The sequence below is a fragment of the Antechinus flavipes genome, chromosome 3 (genome assembly GCF_016432865.1).
Source record: "Antechinus flavipes isolate AdamAnt ecotype Samford, QLD, Australia chromosome 3, AdamAnt_v2, whole genome shotgun sequence".
In the NCBI taxonomy this organism is placed as follows: Eukaryota; Metazoa; Chordata; class Mammalia; order Dasyuromorphia; family Dasyuridae; genus Antechinus; species Antechinus flavipes.
In genome coordinates, this window is record NC_067400.1 from 411,020,861 (window position 1) to 411,033,382 (window position 12,522).

Sequence of the window (12,522 nt, forward strand, 5' to 3'; positions counted from 1 at the left end):
AGAACTTAAAGATTTTGTGATAATTTAGGATCATTTTTAGTATCATCATGTTTTGTTATATTTATCAAGTATTCAGGGAGTGGAATATTTAGTCAGGAAAAGGGAAGATTTAGCGGTTGTTTTCTTCATGTCATGTCATCAATCATATTGATGGATCATCTTCATGTTTGAAACCTTCAAATATTTGAAAGGCTAACATATGAAATGATAACAATAAAATGGCATTTATATAGAACTTTAAGATTTACAGAGCACTTTATACTTGTTAACTCATTCAAACCTCACAAAACTCTGTGATCATTATCCCCATTTTGCAGATGAGAAAACTAGCTTAAGTAGGCAGGATTTGAATTTATGTCTTCCTGACTCCAAGTCCTGTGCTCTAAGTGCCATCTAGCTAAGGAATAGACTTGTTCTGTTGAACATCAGAAAACAGAATTACCAACAGTGGATGAATGCTTCAAAGTGGCCAGTTTAGGCTTCCTTAAAGAAAACATCTCACAATATGAGCTAACCAAAAATCAAAGAGGTTACCTCAGGAAGTCATGCAATCTCTTTAGTAGAACTCTTCAGGGAAAGGTGGGATGACCATTTTTGAGCAATGCTGGAGTGGATGCTCTTCAAGATACCTTCCACGTTCAAAATTCTGTGATTTTATAGTACTAAGATTTGGCAGAAATTCTGGTCAATAGAGATTTCTAGTTGAAGAATACTGGCTAAATTATCATGTACTGAGAATAAACTTCCAACATTATTATAAAAGATGTTAAGATTTCAGGCAGACCCTAGTAACTCATCACTCATTAGCTTCTTTCAAAAATCAACCAACCAACTAATCTGAGGTTTATAGGGTCATTGATTTAGAGCTAAAGGCAACCTTACAAATCATCTTGAACAATCCTCCTCATTTTACAGGTGAGAAAACTGAATCCTGGGGATCCAAAGTAAGAAGAAAGAAGACTTTAGCTTTGAATTTACCCAAATTTATTTTATGCACATATTTGTAAACATGAGTATCTTCTTTTTTTAATTTGTAATACCATTTTTTCAATTATATTTAAAGATAGCTTTCAAGATTTACTTTTATAAGATTTTGAGTTCCATCTTATTTTCTCTCTTTTTCATGGAGAAGTATAGGAAGGAGCTATTTTCCCTCTGGGCCAACCTACTTCCTATACCTCCTTAAAGGAGAGCATATAATCTATTTTCCATGGACTTTAATGTTTCAAGAAATAACCTTGATGACAAAGATCTAGGATGATCTCTAATATTTCTTTACTTCTGTTTTGATTGTATTGTTTTCTTTGATAATCAAAGATTGCCCAAACTGTGCAGAGTAATTGGAAAATATGGTGAGAACAAATAATTCTCATTCTCTTGAATTGAGATTAGGTTGTTGCATGCTAAAACAGCCATTTGTATGGGTGATTAGTTAATAATAATATCATAAGATCTATGCATTCATACATTTAAAGAGATATAGCTTCCTTTGGAATTCTCCATCATTTCTTTTGCTTAAACACTACTCATGATATGTTCTATTGTTTATATCAAGTTGAAATGAGTAAATCATTCTTTCTATAATTTACAATATAAGTGGACCTTTTCAAACCACTCCATTTATTTTTTGAGTATAGATTTCCCAGGAAATGCAGCAAACCCAATCCTCTTGCATTAACTCTCTACAGTAGAAAAGATTTTTCTACACAGAACTATTTAATATTGTCATAGGTAACTGTGAAGCTGCTCAGATTCATCATTTCATATGTGAAAAAGAATACAATTTTAGAGATGCTTTTGTTTTAAAGAATGTATGATTTATATACTGCTTGGGAATATATTTTAGTCCTTCCTTATTAGAGCTGAGACGGGGTTATTTTCTTCATGGCATGTCATCTACTATACTGATAAATCATTTTCATACTTTTCTGGATTTTTTCCCCCTTCACCTGAGCAGGTGGTGTTTTATATGAAGAAAAATGAAAACCTGATGATACTGACTTAATGCATGAGATAAGTTTAAAAGAGAGATTGGATTAGTTTGTTAAATTTTGAAAGGTTGAGGAAATATTTCTAAAATCTTACCCTCTTGCTCTGATCTTTTGGAATGTAATATTTGTTGTCATTGTTGTTGTTATTTCTCTTCTAGGTAACCTGCTGGTTTCAGAAAACCATAAAAGATTTACAAAAACAGCACCTAGGTTCATCACTGTCAGAAAATGAAGAATTAATTCATAAACATAAGGAACTGATATTAAAAGCAAAGGTAAGACATCTCTGAATTTCTCTAAGTTGATAAATTATAGATAGATTGCAATCTGCATTGGTAGATAGTGAAGGAAAATACTTTTCCCACAGTGATGGAATTACAGTGATGGAATTACAGGCCTTTGACATAAATATAAAAGTTTTTTTTCCTTTTTTTAAGAGTTTTACTCTCAAAACATATGCACGGATAATTTTTCAACATGGACCTTTGTGTTTCAGATTTTCCCCTCTTTCTTCTCACCCCTGCCCCTAGATGGCAAGCATAAATATAAAAGTTTTGAAAATCATGTTATCTCAACTTTCCTTTTGGGATGAGTATATATAATTGGAGATTTCATGTATATTTCATTCAACATTCATATCTAATAACAATATCCATATTCCAATATATGATTAATTAATTTATTGTCCTGTATTCTGGCATATCTACATATACATATTCATACATACATGCATGTGCAGATGCATATATATATAGTAGCTAGACATTTTTTCTCATTATAGTATGATCACATTATTCTTTTCTATTTATTTTTACATTTTAAAAAGATTTTATTTTTCCAAATATATGCAAAACTAGTTTTCAACATTCACCTTTGCAAAACCTTTTGTTCCAAATTTTTTTCCCCTTTCCCTACCCTCCTATCTAGACAGTAAGCAATCCAATATAGGATAAATACGTGCAATTCTTCTCAACACATTTCCATGTTCATACTGTACAAGAAAAATTAGATCAAAAGGGGAAAAGACAGAAGAAAGAAAAAACAACATGCAAGCAAACAACAACAACAAAAGTGAAAATACTAAGCTTTAATCCGCACTCAGTCTCCATAGATCTCTCTCTCTCTCTCTCTGCGATGCACTTTTCATCACTAGTCTATAGGAATTGCCTTGAATCAACTCATTGTTGAAAAGAGGCAAGCCCATCACAATTGATCATCATGTAATCTTGTTACTGTATGCCATGTTCTCCTGGTTCTGTTCATTTCACTTAGCATAATGAAATCAGCTTGCTCATCATTTATTATATAACTATAATATCCCATTACATTCATACACCATAACTTATTCAGTCATTCCCCAATGGATGGTCATTCACTCAATATCCAGTTGCTTGCCATTACAAAAAAGGCTGCCACAGACATTTTTACACTTGTGCATCCTTTTCTCTCTTTTATGATCTTTTTTGGGATACAGAGAAAAAAAAGTTTTTTTTTCTTTTTTTAAGCTTTTTATACTGATATACCGAGATACTGCTGGATCAAAAAACATGTACAGTTTGATAGCCCTTTGGACATAGTTCCAGATTGCTCTCCAGAATGGTTAAATCATTTCACAACTACACTAATAATGTATTAGTGTACCACTTTTCCCATATCCCCTCCAACATTCATCATTATCTTTTTCTGTCATGTTAGCCAATCTAAGAGTTACGAGGTAATACCACAAGAGTGGTCATAATTTGCATTTCTCTAATCAATAATGATTTAGAGCCCTTTTTCATATGTTTGGTCTTTTCTATTATAGAAAAAACTGTTATTGCCTACTACTTTCCTTCACTTCCTTTTCTTCTTCATTTTCCAAGAAATTATACCTGCAGCAGTATGTAGTTATCAAGGATACACTATGGGGTTATTGTGTTAGAGTGGGAAAGAAAGGGGAGACAAAATTCCTACCTCATATAATAATTATGGGATCCATAGTTTTCAGAAGTACTTTGTAGGAACTCTGTGGTGCTTAAAAGGTAAGAATGATCCCTTTCAGTAAGTCATGTGAGAGTTATGAAGATTTGATGGGTATCAGCTGAATCAACTGGTAATGTTTAGCCCAGAACACAAAAGAAACAACATTTTACCTTCAATATCTGAAAGGATATATTGTAGAGGAATGCTCTACCTCTTCAGCTCTATCTACCAGGCTTCCTGACTTCCTTTAAATTGCAATAAAAATCTCATCTTTTATTAAAAGCCTTCCCCAAATCCTCTTAATTCTTAGTAGTGCTTTTCCTCTGTTAAGTCTTTCCTATTTATCATATATATATATATATAATATATGTGTGTCTAACTATATATACATTTGTTTGAATGTTGTCTCACCCATTAGCTTATAAGGTCTTTGATCCCAAGGGCTGTCTTTTCCCTTTTTTTCTATCCCTAACACTTATCATAGTACTTGACACATAGTAGGCACTTAAAATATATCGATTGATTGATTGTTCTCTTTGGCCCTAAGGATCTAATTAGGAATGATGTTTGAAAATTGCAAATAAATGAAAAGAAAAGATGAACAAAACTCTTGATTCGTGGTAAAGCAAAAGAAATTTCTATTTTGACTATGTATGTATGTATATTATAGATATACACAAATATATACATACATATATACTTGTGCATGTATTTGTACAGCTTGAATCTTTACTTTTATGTCAGGAGAATGTATATAGCTTGCTTTATCATCAGCCCTTAAGAATCATGATTGGTCATTGTATAGATCAAAGTACATAAAACTGCCAAAGCTGTTTATTTTTACAATGTTGTTATTGTATAAATCGTTCTGTTCTTTCTGTTTACTTCATCTTGTATCAATTCACTTAAGTCTTGCCAGTTTTCACTGAAAACATTACTTCCTGCTCCCTAGAATAATGTCAAATGGCTACTTGCCCAAAAAGAATTCATAGAACTTAAAATAAACTTTAAGAGTCAAATAAGAGAGACTGAAGAAATTGTTTTTTAAATAGGAAAAACCCAGGCAAAACAAGAAGATTATGAAAATAAAGTCAAACCACTAGATAAGAAGATCCAAAACCTTAAGGAAGAAAACAATTCCTTGACAAATAGATTTGAGCAAATCTCATAAGAAAGAGAAAAGATCAAGAGGAAAAAATACAAGAATAACTAGATTACCTGAAAACTATGATCAAAAAAAAGAATCTTGATACAAAAATACAAGAAATAATTTTTAAAATGTGTTAAAAGAAAAAGGAAAGTAGACATAGAAAAATATTTATGGATCCCCACCTAAAAGAGAGCCTATGAGGAAAACATATAGGAATATCATAGCCAAATTTAAAAAACCCCAGGTCAAGGAGAAAATATTATGAGCAACAAGAAAAAATTAATTCAAATTTGGCATAGCTACAATTAGAATCACATAACATTTAGCAGCAGCTAAATTAAAAGACTGTAGGTCTTGGAACAATATGTATGTGTATATGTATATGTACACACACACACACACACACACACACACACACACACACACAAAATAAATAAAACCAAAACAATTGAAGTTATGGCCAAAAATCATACCCACAGAAATTAAGCATAAATCCTGAATTGAAAAAAAAAGGACACTTGAGTTGTCAGTTTCAGGATTTTGTTCCAAAAAGACCTGAATTTAGTAGAAAATTGTTCATACTGGATACAAAAGAAATATGTTACTTATCAAAGACTAATTACAAGAGGCTCAATAAGGACAAATGGAAATGTAAACCATATGTTTAAGGTTGTCCTTAGTAACTGGGTTGTTCAAAAGAAAGAATGAGGTAGAAATGAGTATGATATAATTCTAAAAAAGGTAGGGAAAGGATGTAGGGAAAAATAAAAAGAATAATTATGCAAATGAGGTGTGAGAGAAAGAACTGACACCAAGGAATTAGATGGGGAAGGAGAGCTAATATTTTTGGAACCCTAATCTCATCAGAAATGAGTTAAAGAGAAAACAATACATATAAATGTAGAAAAGTATGAAAGTCTCCTAAATTCAAAAAGCAACGTTAGGATAAGGGGATAGGGAATAGGGACAGGATAAGGGAGGGATTTTTGGAGAGAACTTTACTCAAATCAAACCTGAGTTAAAGAGAGAACAATACATATATTTACAAGGAAACACAAGTCTTCTAAATTTATAAAGAAATAAGGGATGAAGGAATAGGATGGGGGTATAAAAAGATGTATAAATTAACAGGAATGGGATAAGGAGGTAGATTAATGAGAATGGGATAAAGAGGGAACTATAACTATATCTATATATCTATACATAGATATATAGATATAGTTATAAAAGCCTTTTAAATTCAGAAAGAAACAAGAGGGCAAAGAGAATGGGTGGAGGAAAAGAATAAGGGAGAAGATCCTTGGTGGATGGGTGAGTAGGTTAAATAACAGGAAGACAAAGTCATGGGTAAACATAAAGCAGAGGTGTCAGGAAGGATAGGAAATAAGAGATATACACAAATATAAAATAAAGATCAGGAGCATGCAAAAAAAAAAAACAGGCGTAGTAATCATGATCTTAAACAAAGTTAAAACTAAAATAGATTTAATAAAAGGAAAAAAAAAACAGGGAAACTTTAATCAATATTGTTTTAAACTATTTAAAATACCTAGACAGTATAAGATTGGAATATTGTTGTGGTATAAAAATAAGATGGTGGACTTAGAAAAATATGAAAAGACTTGAACTTATAAAGATGTTATATATTATTTACCTTCAGAGAAACAGAGGACAAGCATAAGTAATACATATATGCATATGAATGTATATGTGTATATTACAATAGATAACTGTGTGTGTGTGTATATATATATTTGTGGTTATATATATATTTGTATATATATGCATATGTAATCCATGCTTACTTCTTGGGGGAAGTGGGGGGAAGGAGAAAAATGAAAGTAAAAAATGCACAGCAGAGAACAAAAGAATACCTATAAGGAAGCAAAGAAAAAGATGGACTGCTCTGAACATATTATGTAGTATTTATCATGTAGACTTTCCTGAAATGGAAATTTATTGCTTTATATTTTGAATCCTCTGTTAGGTTCTGTGTACATAGCAATGTTTTCTTTTTTCTTTTCCTATTTTGTATTTGTTTAAAATTAAAATCAAACCCAAACAAACAGAAACCCCCATCATTTCTTGTAATGGGATAATAATCCATCTCATTCGCATACTATGATTTGTTTTGCAATTACCCAGTTGTAGGGCACCCTCATCTTTCAGTTCTTTTATATCTATCACAAAGGTTTGCTATACATATTTTTCTTTGTTCTCTTTGGCCTAGTAATAGTATCACTGGGTTGATGGATATGCACAGTTTAACAACTTATTGGGTATGGCTCCAAACTGATTTTTCAGAACAACTAGAACAATTTCACAGTTCCAACAACAGTACATCAATGTGCCTTGTTTCCTATAGTCCCTCTAGTATTTGTAATTTTCTTTTTGTCAATATGATGGGTATGATGCTTTAATCTGCATTTCTCTAATTATTAAATTGGAATAATTTTTTTTCATATAATGATTTTCTAGCTTGGATATCTTAGAAAACTGTCTGTTCTTATCCTTTAAACATCTATCAACTGGAGACTGACTTTTTTCTTGTAGATTTGAATCACCTCCTTATATATCTTAGAAATGAAACTCTTATCAGTAAAACTTGCTACAAAGATTTTTGCAGTTGCCTGATTCTTTTCTAATTTTAACAGCATTTAAATCAAAATTATCTATCTCTTGTTTCATTATAAACTTTTCTCTTATCTATAGATAGGCACATTTTCCACACTCTCTTAATATACTTGTGATTTCACTGTTTATGTCTAAATCATTTATCCATTTTGATCGTATCTTAGTTATAAGATGTTGGTCCATACCTAATTTTTTCCAAAGTTCTTTACAATTTTCCTAGCAATTTTTGTTCAATGATGCGTTGTTGCTCCCAAAGCCTGGATCTTTGGGTTTATTGTGTGAAATGTTCCCCCTAAGTGACTTGCTCTGAGACACATAGCTGGTAAGTGTGTGGAGTCAGATTTGAACTCAGAAAGAAAAGTCTTCCTGACTCTAGGCCTGGCACTGAACCTGCCCTAGTATTAACATGACTAACTGAAAAAAATGTGTTGGCTTTGAAAGCAATGTAGTTTTCCCATTTACTTCTTTTAACCATAGTTACATTTGTTATTGCCTTTTCTTAAATTGTCCTATTTTTTTCTGGAGTAGCAACCATGCTATAGATAGAAAATTCAACCTAGGATCAATCAGGAAGACCTGGGTTATAATCCTACTTTAGACACTTTTACTAACTGTGTGAAGCCATGCAAATTATTAAATCTCTGTTAGGATCAGTTTCCTCATCTTGTAAAATTAGGAGGCTAAGCTTGATGACTTTTAAGGTTCTTTCTAACTCTAAATCCCTGAAACTATCCCTGTTGATCACCATAACTACCAAACTTGGGGCTGGGGAAGGAATTTAGCTAAGGCCTAATAGGTTCTCCTCTAACTTCTCATTTTAATTTTGTACAGATATTTATTTTAATCTTGTTTCTTTGTAAACAACTAATTTGGGGATTTGACTTTATGTTTTCTTCTGCCAGCCTCTTCTGATTTATGGATCAATTCAGACATTGACATTGTTATTATGTTATTAGGTGGTTTGTATTTGTATAAGTCATCATTACCCATTGCAATTTTATACCTATTTCTCTTGTCCCGCTATTTAAAAGGAAAAAAGAAAGGGAGATGTCATAAGCACTTGTTATTTGTAATTGGAATAGTGTAATTAATATGGTAGTGTAGAGGATAGGACACTGGGTTTGAAGTTAGGAAGACCTGAATTCAAATCCAGACTTAGACACTGTATAACGTTGGTCAGGTCACTTAATCTTTTTCTGTCCCAGTTTCCTCAACTGCAAACTGGGGAAAACAATAGCACCTATCTCGTAGGGTTGTTGTGAAACTCAAATGAGATAATTCTGTAAAATGCTTAACACAATTCCTGATATGTACTTAATAAATCCTTGTTCCCTACTCTTTCTTCTCTTGGCAACCTTTCTTCCTCTAATGCCTCTTCCTCTGACCCTTTTGTAATCCACCCTTTCTAAGTGTGCAAAATCTCTTAAATTTACCATAATAAAATTATTTTACGTCAGTCTTTCCTAACTGAAGGAGGGTTTATTTTTACTTTTGTTTTTCTTATAACTTCTTTCTCTTTTCTACTCTCTCTTTTAAGTCTCTCTCCTCCTTTTCCTTGACATAATCTGGTGCCTTTTGTTATTGCTAGAAAATGCTTAATAATCAATTCTTTAAGTGGAAAAAGTATAAGTGATACAACTTTTAAATTCAATATGAAGTATTAACATTTTCTCATTTACTTTCATTTAGATGAGGAATGAAACAATAAACCAATCCTTGATTTTGTAGCATTTGCTGATTTCTAAGGTGTAAATGAAAATTCACAATAAAAATTTAAATTGGCTCTCTTAAGCCACTCTGAAAAGGCTTCAGCACATCTCTGACTTCCTTTCTTCTCACTGTCCTTTACATTGTTCAAATAAGATTGAGGTCCATTAGATTTCCCTTTCACATACCCCCTACTCATCTTTATTGTTGTGAAGTTTTCTGGATGTTTCATAGGCATCTCAAAATATGTTTCCAATACAGATTTTAACCCTCTTCCAAATGTCTCTATTGCTGAATTCTAGAGTATCTCCACCAGAAATGAAAACAGAAATGAAAACATCTCCTTGAGCTGTTAAGTAGTACCCTTCTTCCTCAAATAATTGTTTTCATTGTATATCTTTCATTTGCATACTTATAAATGTACAAAGTCTGCTCTTTCAAAATGAAAATTCCTTAAGATTAGGGACTAACTAGTTAATTCCTTTTTGTCCATATATTGTTATTGCATAATATAAGGCATAGCACAGATTAGGATCTCAATAGAAATGCATCTTTCACAGACCTATCCATAGATACATTAGATAGTAATAGTTTGAAAGAAATATTAAAAAGTCATTAAAAAAAGACAAAATAAACCTATGCTTAATAAAGGGAAAAATATTTGTATAAGTTTTTCAATGTGGCAAAATGGGTCTACTTGCCTTCTATGACCTTTTCCCAAGTCTGTTTTTCTGATAAGTATTTGAAATACTTATTGGGGATTTAGTGTAGAAATAAGTATCTAAATGTTAGAAAAGATTTTTTAGATAGGTGAAATTTATTAAGGTAAATTTCTGCAAGTGAGAAATAGTGAAAACATCTGTGTATATAGTGAATAATGAAAATATCATCAATTGGTACCTTCCTGTATAACACATTTAAAATCAATCTGGGCCGAAAACTAAAACAGCTTTTTAGAAGTCTGAATGGTGCCCTAGACTTCAGAAAATTCTCAGATTTGCTAAACAGACATAGCTGATCAGGGAAGTAAGGAAATTACTGGTTTTCAAGTTCCCACTTAAATTTCCAAAATAGTAATGGACTTATAAAGTTCTTTCCCCTCATTTAAATTCATATATTTTCCCTCAAAACTCTTTTTAACACTTATTTTAAATATGATGTTGACCACACCTTTCCAGTGTTTTATATAGATAGCATTTATTTTATACATTTTAACTCAAGTGTCTGCTCTTCTGTTCCCTTTATCTTCAAATCACGTTAGGAAACTAAGTGATCAGACAAAAAAATTAGGCAAATTGAAGACTGTCACATTCTGTTTAAGAGACAACACACACAGTTTTAGCAATGCTCCTTTGGAATAATTATCAAAATATCGAAAGCATAAATAAACTCGGGCTAACCAAATACTAATTATTTTGTAATCAAATAAGATTTCCATCTGCTTCCTCAAATAAATAATCATTGACATCTAACAGGCAGCAAGACCAAGAAATATTTACTGCACTAATGTATGTACTACTACATGAGGATAAAAGCAATAAATGTTCGTGGATCAAAGAAGAGTCAAAGCAATGAGTAATGTAACACTCATCTCATATTAAACAAAGATTGCCATGATGGGATGCAGGGCTGTCTGCCCATACTATTTAGCAGCTGGAAAAAGAGAAACAGAATCATTAGAGAAGAGAGACACACAGAGAAACAACTAGTAAGAGAGGGTACAATAAACAAAGAGTCTCTTGAGAGTACTTTCTCTGTCCTTTAGACACAATCTTGGAATTGGATAAGATATAGCTAGTCCTTCTCCTTCCAAATAGGATGGTACCTAACTTATTTTGGTTAAATAAGTGTTTATCTTCTCAAATATCTGCAAAAAATCAATAATTATTTTTTGAGTACCCATAGGTACCATCATGGTATATTCAAGATACTATGTTTGATTTTTTTTAAATAACACATGAAAATGTTATACTTTGCTCTTATCACATGACCAGCACACCTTGTTTTCCATCCATCCATTCATCTCTGTGATGATCTTTTACAACTCTTCTCCTATGTAATTCTTGTTCGATCATGTTGTAGCTTACTATGAGTCTTTCCATTACCATTGGCAGGTGTGTTCATGTGTGCAATTCCCTCTCTCCTTCCGAATTTCAGGCTAAATTCTGGACTTTTTTCCCCTGTGCCCTAAAACCTTTTTCATCCATGATGCTCATTCCATTCCTGGAATTCACACCCTGGAATATCCTCTGCTCCTATAGCCCCTCACTCTGATTGAAGACAGAACCTTCATTAAAGTAGGGTCCCTAGATCAGTGAAGTCTCATTCTTCTCCCAGTTTCACTCTGAACCTTCTCTGACTTGTCCCTGCCTGGGTATCTCTCCATCCTCCATCTCCACCCAAATGCTAAACTTCTTCAGCTTCCTTGTGTTGTCTTCCTTCAGAATATAAGTTCCTCGAGGGAAGGGGCTATCTTTCTTTGTGCTTGTATTTGTAGTCCTAGCATTCACCACAGTATTTGACACAGAGTAAATATTTGTTGATGACTGTATATACAGGTATGTATATTCCATTTATCTGGCCATGTTTTGTTACCAGTCTTGCCAGTCAACAATATTAACTGCTTGTTATTTTGCTTTAAATGCCTTAAAGTTTACTAAGTACTATAAATGTACTGTCTCAGAGGATTCAAACAAAAATACATCCAGCACCCTAAAATTCCAAGCACAGAAATGATCTCAAAGTACACCAAGTGACTATTGCTGATTTGAACATCTCATTTTCCTAGCAACAGAAAATTGACAAATTGATCAAATGGTCTGTACATGGACTTAATGTCACATTACCATGTAACTGAGAGCTTTTAAGGCTTTATACAAGTGGCAAATGCTTTACAGGATTATACAAGAAGTGCTTTGCCTTTCCGGTTTCCAGTGGTAGTACTGTTCCTGTTAGAGCCATAAACTTTATTGCAGAAATGCCCTGCCTGAAGTACATGTTGTATTTCTGATGTGAATGATGAGAAGTAGCCACCACGAACAGGATGCTGCAAATGTTTTGTAGACAATTGAACTATTC

General features: G+C 32.5%; 1 protein-coding gene across 3 annotated transcripts in view; it reads left to right on the forward strand.

Annotated features, from left to right (window-relative positions):
• Positions 1–12,522, forward strand: part of CCDC141 (coiled-coil domain containing 141) — a 255,951-nt gene that overhangs the window by 97,965 nt on the left and 145,464 nt on the right. For all 3 annotated transcript variants that reach the window (XM_051986120.1, XM_051986121.1, XM_051986119.1), the window contains one exon: positions 2,150–2,266. In XM_051986120.1, the coding sequence (XP_051842080.1) occupies positions 2,150–2,266 (117 nt within the window). The remainder of the gene's footprint in view (positions 1–2,149; positions 2,267–12,522) is intronic.